We start from the raw sequence: 15,836 nt of genomic DNA on the forward strand, positions 1-15,836 counted from the left end.
GGCAGCCCTTTTTGTAGTGTCCAGAAACTGGCAATTGAGTGGCTGTCCATCAACTGGGGAATGGCTGAATTAGTCATGAGCTATGAAATCATGTTCCATTATTGTTTTATAAGAAATGATGAATAGGAGGATTTCAGAAAAGCCTGGAGAAACTTACATGAACTGATGCTGAGTGAAAGGAGCAGAACCAGGAGATCTTGTTGTACACGGCAACAAGATATGTGATCAACTGTGATGGACTTGGATATTTTCAACAATGAAGTAATTCAAGGCAATGCAATAGACTCCCAATGCAGAGAGAACTATGGAGACTGAATGTGGATCATAACTTAGTACTTTAAACATTTTTGTTTTGTTTTGTTTTGTTGCTCTTTGTTTGTTTTTCCCTTTTGATCTGATTTTTCCTGTGCAACTTGTGAGAAATATGGAAAGATGTTTAGAAGAATTGCACGTTTAACCTATACTGGATTGCTTACTGTCTAGGGGAGGAGGGAGAGAAAAAAAAAAATAAATAAAAACCCTGGAACGCGAGGTTTTGAAAAGGTGAATGTTGGAAACTATCTTTGCGTCTATCTGGAAAAATAAAAAGCTATCAAAGGACAGTCTTCATAAGCCCTCGTGGCGACTTCATTATTTTCATTTTACCAACACGGACACTGAGGCGGAATACGGACTTTCTGAGTAAGGTCATGTTCTTTCCACACCATACTTAACTAACGTTTGGAGGGTATTTATTAAGCCCCTGCGTCTCATCCGAATACAAACAGTCCCACGTCTGGGAGACATTGCCCCTCAGCCCCCATCGGGGCCGTCCGCTTCCGAAGCCCGGGAGTAGCCCACCGCACCGGGAGTGTTTCAGGCCTCAAGTGCAAGGATAGTCAGTTTCCCGGAAGAGCGCGTTGCCCGGGAAAAGTGGGCCAGGTCCTGACCCCCAGGCCCCAGCAGAAACAAGCTGGGGAGAGCGAGTTCTTCCTGCCCCTCCCCACCACGTGTCCTGTGAGGCACACACGCCCCCCGAGGTTCCGGGGGAAACTAGCAAGCTTTTCCTGCGTCTCCGGAACGTGCACAGTCTGGTCAGACGCCGCCCGGCTCCTGAGACACCTCCAGCCTGTCCAGTCTGCACCTCAGCAGGTTTTCGAGCCCCCGCCGGCCATGGACCACCTGGACTCGATGAGATTTCCAGGCTTCGGAGGGATGGGGGCCCAGCAGTCGCGCCACTGGCAAGAACAGCCCGCCGCCCTCCCTTACCGAGATGAGGTGAGCCCCCCTGCAGTTCCCAGAGGCTCGCCCAGCCCCGCACCGCCCCGACCCAAACAGAGCCCCGAGCCACTTTGTTCCTGGGCTCGTCCCGCGCTCCATCCCGCCTTCGAAGGATGCTCGCGGACCTTGCCTACCCCCCCCCAGTGCAGCCAATGGGGCCGAAGTGTCCGCGGGGATGGTGGGCGGGGCCGGGCGATGGCCTCGGGCCTTCGCCACGTGCTTTTGAGGCCACTGACCTTCATTAAAGTTAGCTTCTGACCCCTCCGCCCAGAAAAGGAGACCCACACCCCCTCTCCCCTGTCTGCCCAGTAGGTTAAGTTCTGGAGTCCCAGGACTGACTTACAATGTAGGGGTCACTAGGGAGATTTTACCAGGGGACGGCTGGGGAAGTAGCCCATTGAGACTTGGGGAGTGGGAGGCTTGAAACGGGCTGCGGAGGGATCGCGCTGACCGCAGGTTAGCCGCTATAAACTATAACCGTTGGGGCTCGGGGGGGAGTCAGCCGTTGTTGCTCCAGCACCGGGTGGGTGTCGGGGGTCAAGTGGAGTCCAAGGTGGAAGGCGATTAAGGATTGTTGGAAAGAGGGACTTGTGCGGGTGAGAATGGTTTGCCACTTGCGGTAATGGCCCTGTTACGGGGCTACTTGGAGGGGGAGGTCTCGAGGAGGCTGGGTCGCCCCCACTCCCTTGTAATAGAGCCATTTGAGGGCTCGAGAGAGGGACGGACCCGGGGTAGTGAAGCCTTGAGCCTTGACTGCGAAGCATCTTGGAGACGCCCCTTCGCAGCTCTGGGGGAGGAGGGCCGTCTCATCGAAACATCTTTGTTGTTGGTTGCTATTGATTTTTTATAACCCTCACAAGGTGGAGCTGGACACCTCGGCTTCCGCCGAGCCCTAGAGCTAGTTTTCTCCCCCCTTGCCCGGGTGCCGGTCTCCATGGAGTCCCTCCAGGAGGTGCTAAAGAAAGGTTTTCCCTAGCGCAGCTGGTCCTTTTTTAGCAGGGCTGGGAAGGGCGAATTTTTCCCACCTGGCTAACAGAAGTTGTTGGTTATCCCAGTTCTCCAACTCTTCTCTGGAGCCCGACCTGCAAAGCCCTCCTAGACTTGAGTAAGTGGCGCTGTAAGTTTTAAAAATGCTCACTTTGCTCTAGGCTCAACAGAACCAAGTGGAGAGCTTGCACTGACCTCGGTACCATTTTGTTTTCTACCGATTTGATGTGATTTGCCCATTAAGACAATTTTGTTACGTGTAAAGCCATTTTAAGACAACCCTGGATTGAGAACAGCGAATTTCTTACTTCGGAACTGGAAATGATTATAACCAATATGTAAAGCACCTTTTTAAAGTTCATATGCCTTTTTTTTTTCTTCCAGAATACACATGGACTTCTGGTAAATAGCCCAAGAAAAATTCCCCAAACTTTTATTACAGGAAGAATTGTGTAAAAAGAGCTGAAATGCAAGCACTGAGGTCTCCCTTTCTCTCTTCCTCCTTAATAAATTGACTCCCTGTCCCACCTGTCCCAAAATCACCTAGAAGCCAAGCCTCAGGTTAAAATAAACCTTTGTACGGTTAATATCTAGAGTAGTTTTTGTAACATTGGCAGAGTAAATTCCAAACCACAGTTTTCCTTCAACTAAGAAATAGTTGAAACAATGGAAAAGTGTGTGTTGATACTGAAATTTTGGTTTAAGAGAAATGATAATATGCTAATGACAAGGGCAGAAGTCTGTTCAAAAAACTAAAGAATTGAAATTTATCTGTTTTGGTAAAGAATAATGCAAATTTAGTTTGAAAAACATTGTTCATTCTTAGGGTAATTTGCAGTACATTTTTTTCATGCTTGGGCACTCAGGGAAATTTTAGAGCATTTAAACCAACCTATATTTTCTTGTGTTGAGAATTTAATTGGGGGGGGGAACTTATTTTGACATATTTTTCAAAATACAGAGAGAACTTAAGTCAAAGTCAAGGAAAATCAAATTGATTAGCATACTCAGAGCATATTGCACATTTCAGACTTACACATTTTCAGAAAAAATGAGTGGACGAGCACGAGCCAGAGCAAGAGGAAGGGCTCGAGGTCAGGAAACATCACAACTTGTGGGACCTGTTGCAGTAAGTATATTCTTTAGTTACTTAGGAAAGATATTGACTTTGTTATTGATCAAATATTAATCGGTGAATTGATAATTTTGTTGAAAATGACTGAAAACTTTGCCGGAAGGGAGACTTATGCTGAAGATAAAAAAAGGATTAAGGTGCTACACTTTATCCTATCTTTATCTAATATTGAGGACTGAAGGAATGGAAACAGCCCTGGACTTGGAGCCAAAAAGGATTAGGTTTTGATGCTGGCTTTAGGACAGTGGGCAAAGACCTTGGTCTCTGTTTCCAACAAAGAGGCAAAGCCTGTAATAACCAGATGCAGGTGAGGTTCAAATGGAATGTATGCAAATGAAGATATAAATGTCTTCTATCTGTGAGGAGTTTGTAATCTTTCAGGGAGAAATGTTTTTATCTCTTTGTCCCAGATTGATTTGTCATGAAATCCAAAAGTAGTTTTAAAAGGCTTTTATAACTTTGGTCCAATTCTTTGACTTCTCTTTTTTTGGTCAACTTTTTTAGTGGAGTAGGATATTTGCATATTTGAAAGATAAAAAGATAGATCAACTTGAAAGACTTATTTAAAATATTTTACTTAATTGTACACTTCTGTCCTCTACTTGCATGTAAGTTATGCTTTAAATTGCTCCCCTCCCTTCCCCCACAACAATAAAATTTAACAGAGTCAGCAGCCTGGATATCTGAAGCCAAGACCTCAGCAACCAACCTCTGAAGGTGAACTTGTTGGGCGTGGACGACAGAGAGGAGCACTAGGAGCAACCAAATCTCAAGGTGAAAGGGGTATAGAAGGGACAGTTGTTTCTTTTTCTCATTTAAGTTTTGTGCTGATTACAGATGCGAGTAGAAACTCTAGGTGAGGAAACCCTAAGTCCTACATTTGGATCAAATTATTTAAGCATATTTGGTCGATTTTAGAGATATTTGCTGTAATATACCGTCTGTTCTTACAGTAGCTTAAATTTCCAGTGGTGAGAAGTCACCCAGAAGTACCATTCCTTCCTATATCCCAGATAAAGCTTGTACTGTTAATCTACAAGCAGTTATTAAATTAAGTACCTATTGTGGTCTAGACAATTGTGCTAAGTGCTGGAGATGTGAAGACAAAAATGAAACAGTCCAAGGCTTTAAGGTGTTGTATAACTTCTTGTATAATATCTAAATACTTAAGGTGGTTTTCAGAAAGGGACTAGCAAATGGAGAGGTTTAAAGGCCTCATGTGGAAGTGGCAATTGCCCTGCTGAAGAATTAGGGATTCAGTGAAGAGGAGAGAAAGAAGTGTAGTCCAGGGATACCAGAAAGTCTGTGCAATCATGGAGATGGGAGATGGAATGTTGTGCACAGGGTCAGTTTTACTGAGGATTCACGAAGGGAAGCAGTATGAAATGAATCTGGAATCCAGATGGTAAAGGGCCTTAAATGCCAAATAGAAATGAACAAATATTTGTGTGTGTGTGTGTGTGTGTGTGTGTGTGTGTGTGTTTCTCACATATACCCCCAAGATACCAAGAAGCCATTGATAGCTTTTGTGCAGAGTAGTGACATGGTCAGATTCAAGCTTCAGGAATATTATTTCTTTGTTTTGGAGGAAGGAATGGGAAAGGGAATATTAGGATAATTTGGAGGCTGTTATATAGTTTTAAGAGAGATGTGATGAAGGATTTAAGTAGATGGAAAAAAGGGAACAGTTGTGAGATATTAAGATCAAATTTTTAAAACTTGTTGAGTGAATAAGTGGAGGGAGAAATAAAAAGTGAGTGGATGGATGTTGGTATCCTCAAGAGAACTAGGGAAGTTGGAACAAGTTGAGTTGAGAGATATCTAAGGGATATGAAGCTGTCAATATGGTACTGAAGTTCAATTTTGAGTTTGACTGGATATATATATATATATATGTATATGTATAGATAGATTTAGGAATCATCAGACTAGAGATAATTGAAGTAATGGGAATCTTATGAGATCACCAAATGAGGGTGTAAAGAGAATAGATGTAGGTCTTGCTGAGAATCCTTTTTTTTTTTTTTTTAGGCTGGGGTTAAGTGACTTGCCCAGGGTCACCCAGCTAGGAAGTGTCAAGTGTCTGAGACCAGATTTGAACTCAGATCCTCCTGACCTCAGGCCTGGTGCTCTTTACACTGTGCCACCTAGCTGCCCCCTTGCTGAGAATCTTAAGAGGTATACCCACAGATAAGGAAAAAGACAGTGATGGTGATAACAGCAAAGTAAAGTTAAGCTAATTGGTAAGAGAGCCAAGAAAAAAAAGTGTCATGAAAATCCAGAGAGAATGGGCTATTCTGGAAGAGAGGGTGGGCAAAAGCATAAAATGCTCTAGTGAAATCAGGAAAGATAAAGGACTGAGGAAAGACTCACTTGTTTTAACAGTTAATTATTGTTAAATTGGAGACAGCAGGCACTAAATTGAGGAATGAAGAATTTCTAGATTGAAAAGATTGAGACAAAGAAGTGGAGGCAGTCAGGCACTGGCTGTATGCTGAATGATGGAGTACAAAAAAGGCAAAATTTAGTACCTTCGGTCAAGGAGCCTGGAGTATAATGGGGATACATGTGATAGATGAGATAATCAACAAAGAGAAGGGTCTAGAATTAAAAAGAATCAGGCAAGACTTCCTGTAGAAGATGAAATTGTAGCTAGGACTTGGGGAAGCCAGAAGGTGGAGATGAAAAAGGAGAGAGCTCTAGGCCAGTCTGTGCCAGGAAGTATAAGAGGCAAAAAAAAAAAAAAGTAACAGGAGGGTGACATATTTTGAAAGGCTTTACATATTAAAAGAGACATATTTGATTCTGGAGATGTTAGGTCACTTGAATTGACTGAGCAAGGAAAGTGACTTAGAATTGCATTTTAGGCAGATGATTTTGACAGCTGAGTGGAGGATGTACTAGAATAAGGGAGTCTAGAATAAAGCAGAATTGTTGAGTAGACAGAAGTCTATTACAATAGTGGAGGCATGTACCAGGGCAGTGGCAGTGTCAAAAGGGGAGAAGGGCATGTGGGAAAGATATTAGGAAGATAAAAATCACTGGGCTTTGGCAACAAATTGAACTTAAATGGGATGAGAGAGTGAGGAGGCCAAGACAGAAGGTGGGATAATGGGGGAGGAGTTGGGGAGAAAGAATTAGTTTAGATATGGTGAGATGACTCTGAATTATTCATTTTGAAGTGTTCATTAGGCATTTTGAGATACAAGATTGGAACTCAGCTTAGGAGTTAGGACAGGGTGAGGAGACTTGAGAATCATCAGCATTGATGGGGGGGGGCAAGAGAGGAGGCAATAAAGTGAAAAACAGAGGGGTTGGACTTCAACATATGTCCTTCCCTCTCCTTTTCATCAGAAATGGGCAAAAGATAATAGAACGGTAGATTATGTCAGGGGTTCTGAGATGGGAGTGAAGAAAAAAGACTCAATTACATTTGGCATCTTATTTTCTCAAAAAAGTATGAGAATAGAATTCCCTGCTGAGTGGGAGAGGTGAGAGGGTGATGTGGAAGATCTGAGCAAGAAGTAACTTCCTTTCATCATTAGTAGTCTACTCCATCTTTCAAGGTTTTGGGGAAACATAGAAAACACCCCTAAGGGCAAATAGGCAGGCTTAAGCACTTCAATTAAATCTTAGGGATAAAACTTGAGTTACTATTGACCTATTTTTAACATGTTTCACCCATTATAGGATCAGAATTCTAAGGAACTTAAGGGGAAATCTGGTCAAAGTTGATACATAAACAAAAATCATCCTACAGATGTTCATTCAGATTCTATTGAAGTTTTTCCTTATACTGCTCTAACCTGCCTATTTTTTGCCCCTTATGTCATTTTCCTTCTTACTCCTAACCTCTGTTATCTATTTGCTTTTCCCATCTGGCTTACACTTTTATTTTTTATTTTTTTTAAGTTTTTAAAAAAAATTTAATACATACACAAAGATAATTTTTCAACATTGACCCTTGCAAAACTCTGTGGTTCCAGTTTTTCACTCCTTTCTCTCCACCCACTCCCCTATATGGCAAGTAATCCAGTATATATTAAAACACAGTAAAAAATATGTTAAATCCGATGTAGACATACATATTTATACAATTACCTTGCTGCACAATAAAAATCAGATCAAAAAGGGGAAAAAAACAAAATAAAATTTAAAATTTATGACTTACTAATTTAATTTTTTTTATTTCGCCTACTAAATATTAAAGTTTTAGAGATCTCTTCCCTTTCAAAACTACAATCCTAGAAAAACATGCCATTTTTACTTCTAATTTTTTCATCTCTCTTTTCTCGTTGCTTTTGTTTCTTATTGTACTCACACTGAAAGTGTTCTTTTAGGGGGCAGCTAGGTAACACAGTGGATAGAGCACCAGCCCTGAATTCAGGAGGACCAGAGTTCAAATCTGGTCTCAGACACTTAACACTTCCTAGCTGTGTGACCCTGGGCAAGTCACTTAACCCCAGCCTCAGGGGGGGAAAAAGTGTTCTTTTAAAGTTTTCTGGTGACCTTAGTTGCTAACTCTAATCGTCTTAATTAACATTTTTGCAGATTTCCTCTAACAGGAATTCTTAGTTTTCACTATAAATCTTTTTCTTTCTTGGTCCTTCTATTTTATTATATTCACTAAGATTTGGTTCCATTCTGGTGATACAGCTTTCTTGGCCACTTTTTCCAACACTGATTGAATTTTCTCATGGTACTAGGAATTGGGACACTCCTTGCTCCCCATTGTCACTTAATAGGCTTTCCTTCTATATCATCACTCAGTAATCTCTCTTGAGGTTCATTTAATCCATATTCATCATCTAGTCAAGAGCCTTAATGAACATTGTCCACTCATTTCCAGGACCTTTCTCAATGAGTTCAGTGCCTGTATCCTCTTTATCCTCTCCTCCTCCTGCCTTAGGAGACTTTAGCATGCACAAAGATTTATAATTAAATACCTCAATTTATACAGGTAAGCTAAATGTAGGATAAATCCGAAATTAATAAAGACAGGGAAGGTACTAAAATTAAGAGTTGGAAATGTTTCTTATAGATGACGGGAAGCCAGGAGGCAAAGAGAGAGTGCATTCCAAGAACAAAAAATGTCTACAGCCCCTAGTCTGAAGTGTATTGTTTATGGAACAGTAAGGAAGTCAGTATTGCTGGATCAAAGACTATGTGGAGGTGTAAGGTGTAAAAAAGATTGAAAAGGTAGGAGGGGCTAGGCTAGAAAGGGTTTTGAACAGAAAGCAGAGGATTTTGCTTTTTTTTTTTTCCCCTGGAGGCAATAGTTCCTAGTTGGACCTGTACTTTAGGAAAATACTTCTAGTGGCCAAACAAAAGGTGGATTAGAGTGAAGAGACAGTTGAGGCAGCAGATGAGCCAGCAGGCTGTAGCAATGACTGAGGAGTTCTTGGGGAGGCGGAGCTGCACCTGAGTAGCAGCAGTGTGACAGGAAAGAGGGGGCTTCTGGAGAATTGTTACAAAGGTGAAATCGATCACAGTGACAGCCAGGATGAGCCTGAGGGACTAGGAGGATGGTGTTGCCCCCCTACAGGTGAGAAGGAGAGCAATGTGGTTTGGGGGAAAAGAGTGTTTACGATTTCTTTGATATATATATATATATTCAGTTCAGAATTTCTAAAAGGTAATTGGAGATGAGAGACTAGACTTCGGTAGAAGGATTAGGAAAAGATAGATTTGAGAATCATCAGCATAGAGATGGTCATTAATTCCATGAAAGCTGATGAGGTCACTAAGTGAAGTGAGACAGGGAGAAAAAGGGACAGGACTGGAGACAGAGGAGAACTTGGATGAGGATCCTGCAAAAGAGACTCAGGACTGGTGGAAGAGGTGGGAGAGTGGAGAGAAAATGGGTAAAGAAGCCTTTCCTGATTTCCTTTAATTTTATCTCCATTTTATCCTGTATGTATAGCTGTATATACATATTTGCCATATTAGGCTGTGAACTTAGAGCTAAGGTTGACTTGTATCCTTCATAGCCTCAGAGCTTAGCATAGTATATGGTATATAATGGCACTTATTTAATGAATACTAGTTACTGATAGCTCAACCCTTGCCATCACCTATATAAAACATGTTATTTCCCACTTTGTGACTTTTGGACAGTTTTGGACAGTCCATGCCCCGAATGATCTCTGCCTTTAATTCCCTCTCTTGGAATCTGTAGCTTCCTTCCAGGTATGGTATAAATAGTTTCTCTTACAAAAGGTGTTGTCGTCGCCCATTTACTACATTTTTCATAGTTATGGGTTATTATTCTTAAAATATTTACATTTCTTGAAGATTTGTTCTTTTATTTTTCTAGCTCGAGCACCTAATGTCTAGGATATAGGAGGTACTAAATGTTTAGATTGAATGTAATTTGATTTTGATACTGAATGTCCTAGACTCCCTGGGTTTTTGTGATGCTGTTGTATCCTGGTACCTGTCTGACTTCGGTCTCTTTTACCAGATTCTCATGTATGTCCTACCTCAAGATGTTTGCAGATTCTATTCTCTCTTCCTTTTAAGTGATCTCATTGGCTCCCAATGATCATATCTGTATATCCGACTCATAAGTGTAAATTTCCAGCCTTAATAGCTCATGTGAGCTTTAGTCCCATATCGCCAGCTTCTTGGACAATGCTAAACATGACCTTTTCGTTAGAGACCAAACTGACTCTGATCACTGCTTCTTTTTCAAGATATTTGCTAACCATTTTTCTTAATGCTATGTTCTAGAATTTTTTCAGCAATAGAAATAGTCATTTACTTGGAATTGTTAGATTCTATTGTCTTCTGTTTTTGAACAGGATGATTCTTGCCCTTCTTGGTCATGTCATCTTTCCCAGGCTTCCATGAGTGGTCCAGTAATTACAGATAATACTTTTCTTAGATTCCTGACTGGTGATTTAAATTTAAGGCACTGGGGGGCTTTTTATTTCTATATTTACCCACTTAATCTATTCATCTTTTGTTGTATCTTTGTTGGTTTCTTAAATGTGTGCTTGAGAGAAAAACTTGGCTTCGATAATAAAATTATTTTTAATATGAGGCATATTAAACAAAATCACTGATAAGGGATGATGATAAACTAAATATTGTTCACATGGGATTTAAGTTGTCCACTTTTGGTCTCTGGTCAGGTGATATTTCTAGCTTGATAAGTAGTTAGCCCTCCTCCTTTTGGACATTATAAAATATGCACAAAGATTTTTTGATTTTAAGTTGGTGGTGGAAGGAACCCTACTGACTTTAGAGCACCCGTGATAACTATCAACTATATGAAATTGAGTTATTGTACCTCTGTAGACTATAGTTATCAGCCAATAAAGGGGTTAAGCATTGGTCTCTGATGTCTCTTCCAGCCATAGATTTACTTCTGTGACCTCTGAAAAAGCCAGATCTGAATCCTGTCAGCCAGATTTGACTCTCAGAAATAGAAGGGACTTAAGTGGCATTTTATTCCCTTCAAATGTGATTAGATAGGCTCACAAAGGGACAGAGTGTGGAATATTGATTTAATATTGACAAGTTTTAGGCTAGATAGATCAGACTTTTCACATCTGCCTTCAAACATGCTTGAGTCTTATCTTGACTCTAAATATTCCTAAAAGGTCAAAAGGACTATTAATCACTAAATCCAATGTTTTTCCCCTAGTTCTCTAATATAAGTGTTTTGATACAACTGAATAAATAAGTCCCTCCTTAATTGGATTCTTCTCTTATGTTTTTCTTAACTATTTTAATTTTTTCATATATTTTTTCTTAATTACTTATATTTACCAATTCTCCCAGAAAACCATCCTTTAAAACATATAGTAAAAAAGAGAAATAACAATAATTGAGCAAACTTAATATAAATCAAAAAAGTCTGATATTCTGTAGTGTTCCACACTTATTGTTCCCCATCTTAAAAAGAAAAAAAAAAGTACTTTTTTTGTATCTTTTCTTCATGGCCAAGTTTGGTCATAGTTTTCACAGTATTCATTTTCCATTATTTCATTGTTGTTCTGTCCATTACATTATTATAGTTATTGAATATATTGATTGTCTGATTCTGACTATTTTCACTTGATTTCATATAAACCATCTCTTGTTTTTCTATAGGAGTAACAGCCCGAAATGTTTAATAACTGGATTTTCAAGGAAAAACTGTAGGCACCACATACTTTAAAGTTGAATGTGCATTATTAACATTTATCTCTATTGCTTATGTCTAGATTATCGATAAAACAATAAATTAAGCCCTGATTTGTAGCATTTTCTGATTTATGAATAAATATTCACACAAAAATTTGATTGACTCTCAACAAGCTAGTGTGAACTGACTTGAGCTCATCACTTTCTCTTTAGTTATAATCTTAAGTTCATTATAATGAAGTCATATTTTATTACATTCATATACCATAATGTTTATCCATTACCAGATTGATGAGCACTACTTTGTTTCTAGTTTCCTCTGATACTATAGAAAGTACTGGTATAAATATTTTTATGTAAATGGGACTTTTCTTAGAGAATATGTCCAGCAGTAGAAAGGTATTAAACTTTCAGTCTGGAATAATTCCAGATATTGCTTTGAAGAATGGTTGTACCAATGTACAGATCTACCAAAAGTGATTTAATGTGCTCATCTTTCTACCATCCATTCATAATTGATTATCATTTTTTGTAATTATTTAATTAATAATTTATGTAATTAATAATTTGCTATGCATGAGGCAAAACCCAAGGGATGTTTTGAGTGGCTTTTCTCTTATTAGTTATTTGTAGCATTTGTTTATTTGATGGTCAATAGTTTGCATTTCTTTTGTTGTTCAGATCCTCTGACCATATACCAGTTGAGGATTTTTTTGATTTTATATCTGTTAGTTGCCAATCATTCAACAAATATGTATTGGGAGACTGCTATGTACCAAGAATCTTATATTAAGTTGTATGAAGAACATGAAAGTTTATGTCACTGGCTTGCAGAGTGTAAGGAGAGCACAATGTAAGATGTAAAAAGACTGAAAAGGTAGGGGATGGGGAAAGGTTATAAATAACTTGGAAGGCCAAAAAGAGGATTTCATATTTGATCATGTGGGCAGTAGAGAGCCATTGAAGTTTGCATAGAAGAATGACATGATCAGACTTGCATATAATTAGAAAAATAGCTTTGATAGCTTGGTGGAAGATGGACTGGAGTGGGAGTGAGGAAAGACTGGTGAAAGAGAAATCAACTTATAAAAGTATTTGCACAAGTCCGGGCGTGAGGAAATAAGGATCATTACTAGGATGATGTAAATCTCAGAGGAGAGAAATGGGCACATGCAAAAGGTACTACAAAGATAAAATTGCCAGACCTTGGAAACAGACACAAGGCAGAAAAGAGAGAGTAGTAGTACCATAAACAGCAAATAATGAATGTATGTAGAGGGTATTGGTTTTTTTAGGGGAAGATAATGAATTGTTTGAGAGATCCTGGGTTTAAGATTCTACAAGACATTTAGTTTGAGATATACTATAGGCAGTTGGAGATGCAATTCGGAAATCAGCACAGAAATTCCAGTTGGATAAGTAAATTTGATAGAAATGATAATTGAATTCATAGGACATAAGATCACCAAATTAAATAGTATAGAGGGAGATGAGCACCCCAGATAGACCCTAGGGGACACCATGAAGAGGAGCCATTTAAGGGGCATAATAAATTAGAACAAAGATCATGAAAATGAGAAAGTGTGATTGACAGTGTCAACAGCCAGAGTTAAATTCACTAGCATAGTGGATTTAAAAAAGGTCAAAAGATTTGGCAGTTGAAAAATAACTAGTATTTATTTGAGTTGAATAGAATCCAGTCTATACAATGTGTTTTAGAGAGAGAGGTTGGGAATTGGAGGCACTAATTTTGTATGGCTTCCTCGAGGAATTTAGTACAAAAGGCAGAAGAGAAAAGGGACAATATCTCAGAGGAATGGATGGATCAAGTAAGCTTTTTGAGGTTGGAGGACACACTTCTTGTTTTTGTTGAAGTAGGTCATGAACTGAAGAGTTATTTGAAGGAGTTGATTATATATATCTTGGGTTTCAAACTATTGTCAGATATGATACAAAGCTTTTTTTTTTCCCCTCCCTCAGTTCAAGTGGTTTTAATTTCCTTTCCTTTAATTTTTTTTTTTTTTTTTTTTTTTTTTTTTTTTTTTTTTTGAGGCTGGGGTTAAGTGACTTGCCCAGGGTCACATAGCCAGGAAGTGTTAAGTGTCTGAGATCAGATTTGAACTCCGGTCCTCCTGACTTCAGGGCTGGTGCTCTTATCTATTGCGCCACCCAGCTGCCCCTGGTTTTAATTTTAAGTTCTTGATTTTACAAAAGCTTTCCACAGTTATTTTTTACACTTCTGAACCATTTTTTCACTAGCTTACTAAAAATTATGAACTCCTCAAATACTGCAATATTACAGCAAAAAGATGAAAATTATATAGGGAAGACTTAACTACATTAAATATGTATTTAGCATATTGGTGCAGTGGAAGGAGCTCTGGGCCTGGAGTCCAGGAGACCTGAATTCCTATCTAGGGTCAAAAAAATCACTAGCTGTGTGATAATGGGCAAGTCACTTAAGCGTTTATCAGTTTCTTTACCTATAACATGGAGATAGATAATAGGAGTACCTCTCTTACAGAGTTATTATAAAGATCAAATGAAATATCTGGCAATAGTGCGTAATAAAAATGCTTGTTCGTGTGTGTGTGTGTGTGTGTGTGTGTGTGTGTGTGTGTAAAATTTATAATGTTACTAGCACCTACTGTGTCCCTTTCTGATCTTTAACTTGTCTCTGCCTTCCTTATAAATAAAAAAGGATAGTCAAAGCAAAAGAAATCCTCAACACATGGGCTATGTCCTGAAAATCTCTTCTCTGTCCAATCCTTTTAGTATAAAGCCTCTCTGCCAAGTAATAAAAGTTATGCTTCCATCCGAATTCTAGATTGATCGTTGTGTTCATAAGATCTCTGAACACCTTCACAAGTAGTTTTCCTTGATTATGATTATTGTGCAAATTTTTCTTGTTTTGCTTACCTCAGAATCAGTTTATGCAAATCTTCAAATTGCTTTTAATGATTTATAATCATAAATACATTCTTACCAGTAATATTCTTTCACAATAATTCAGTCATTTCCCAGCTTGAGACTTTTAAAAGTTAACTTATTACAGTGAAAGTGTTCGAGTAAGTATTTTCGTACAGATGTATATTTTCCTTCTCTTGATATTTTCGGTGAGAGTAATTGTTTAGCTTAGTGACTTTTGAGTAGTTTTGTATTTGTTTTCCATTGGATCATTTTAAAGTGGCACCATCTCTGGATTAGTGTGGTCATTTCTAGTCTGTCTCAAAGGTCGCTATTTCTTTTTTTTGTCCTTTCTGCAAATCTGGTGGTGGGAGGTTTGAAACCACAGAATAGTTACAATGCATTATTAATGATTCAGAGCACTTTTCCATAAATTGATAACTTTCTTTTTAAAAAAAATATTTTTGAAAATGTTTTTCTTTAAAACATTTACCATTAAAAATGGTGCTTGTTTTTATATAATTGTATTAATACGTTATGTATTTTGTATATTAGATGTATATAAAACACATTTTCCCTAGACATCTTCCCTTTTAATTTTTTTGCATATGCAAAAGTTCTAAAATTTTATGTAATAATTGCTTGTTTTACATTCTGTGATAATCACCTGTATCACTTTTTAGCTAAAACTCTCCCCTTCAGACATAGTTATAAAGGCATCTCCTTTCATGTAGGGTTTATTATGATAAAAAATGTTGACTAAAACCTAATTTCTGCCAGACTACTTTCCAGTAATACTAGTATTTTTGTCCAATTTGAGAGTTTTTGCCCTGTAAGTTAATTTCCTTAGGTTTATGTAACATTGAATCATATTTACCCAATCTGTTCCATTGATTAACTTTTCTGTTCACATAACAATACTGAAAATTTTTATTACTGCTTTCATTACAGTGTATCTCTGAGTGTGTTAGAGAGAGACAGGGAGATAGTAAGACATGGTCTTGCTAGATTCATGTAATCCTCTATTATTTCCTATGATATGAATTATATTTTATTATTCCAGATGAATTTTGTTATTTATAAAGTTATATATAACTTATTAGTTTAGTTGCATTAAATCTGTAATTTAGGTATTGTCATTTTTATCATAGTGGCATGTCCTCAACTATAAACAGTCAACATTTCTCCAAGCCTTGATTCATTTCTATAAAGAACATTCTATAGTTGGTATTGGTAGGTAAAATCATAGATGTTTTTGAAATTTACTTTGCTAGCTCCTCATTTTCTTCAGAACTTTTGATGTAATTTTCTCACTGATCTCTCCTTGTCCATGTAATTTCCTTCAGATACCCATTTCTATTCTGATTACTCCTAAATCCTGAGTCCCTTGCTTATAATTTGTCTTTAGGTCATC

The 15,836-nt window shown here is 38.3% G+C and overlaps 1 protein-coding gene across 5 annotated transcripts in view; it reads left to right on the plus strand.

The window, feature by feature from the left end:
* The first annotated feature begins 1,118 nt into the window (after positions 1–1,118).
* The window catches only part of LOC141560793 (piwi-like protein 1), a 45,203-nt gene continuing 30,485 nt past the window's right edge, over positions 1,119–15,836 (plus strand). The window contains exons 1-4 of one of the 5 annotated variants that reach the window (XM_074299547.1): positions 1,755–1,856; positions 2,632–2,649; positions 3,278–3,376; positions 4,048–4,156. In XM_074299547.1, coding sequence (XP_074155648.1) covers positions 3,299–3,376; positions 4,048–4,156 — 187 coding nt within the window. In that variant the 5' untranslated portion in view covers positions 1,755–1,856; positions 2,632–2,649; positions 3,278–3,298. Of the gene's footprint in view, positions 1,258–1,748; positions 1,857–2,631; positions 2,650–3,258; positions 3,377–4,047; positions 4,157–15,836 lie in introns of those variants that run through there. The other 4 variants (XM_074299509.1, XM_074299519.1, XM_074299529.1 and 1 more) reach the window with 4 other exon arrangements.

Source organism: Sminthopsis crassicaudata, chromosome 1 (assembly GCF_048593235.1).
Source record: "Sminthopsis crassicaudata isolate SCR6 chromosome 1, ASM4859323v1, whole genome shotgun sequence".
Taxonomy (NCBI): domain Eukaryota; kingdom Metazoa; phylum Chordata; class Mammalia; order Dasyuromorphia; family Dasyuridae; genus Sminthopsis; species Sminthopsis crassicaudata.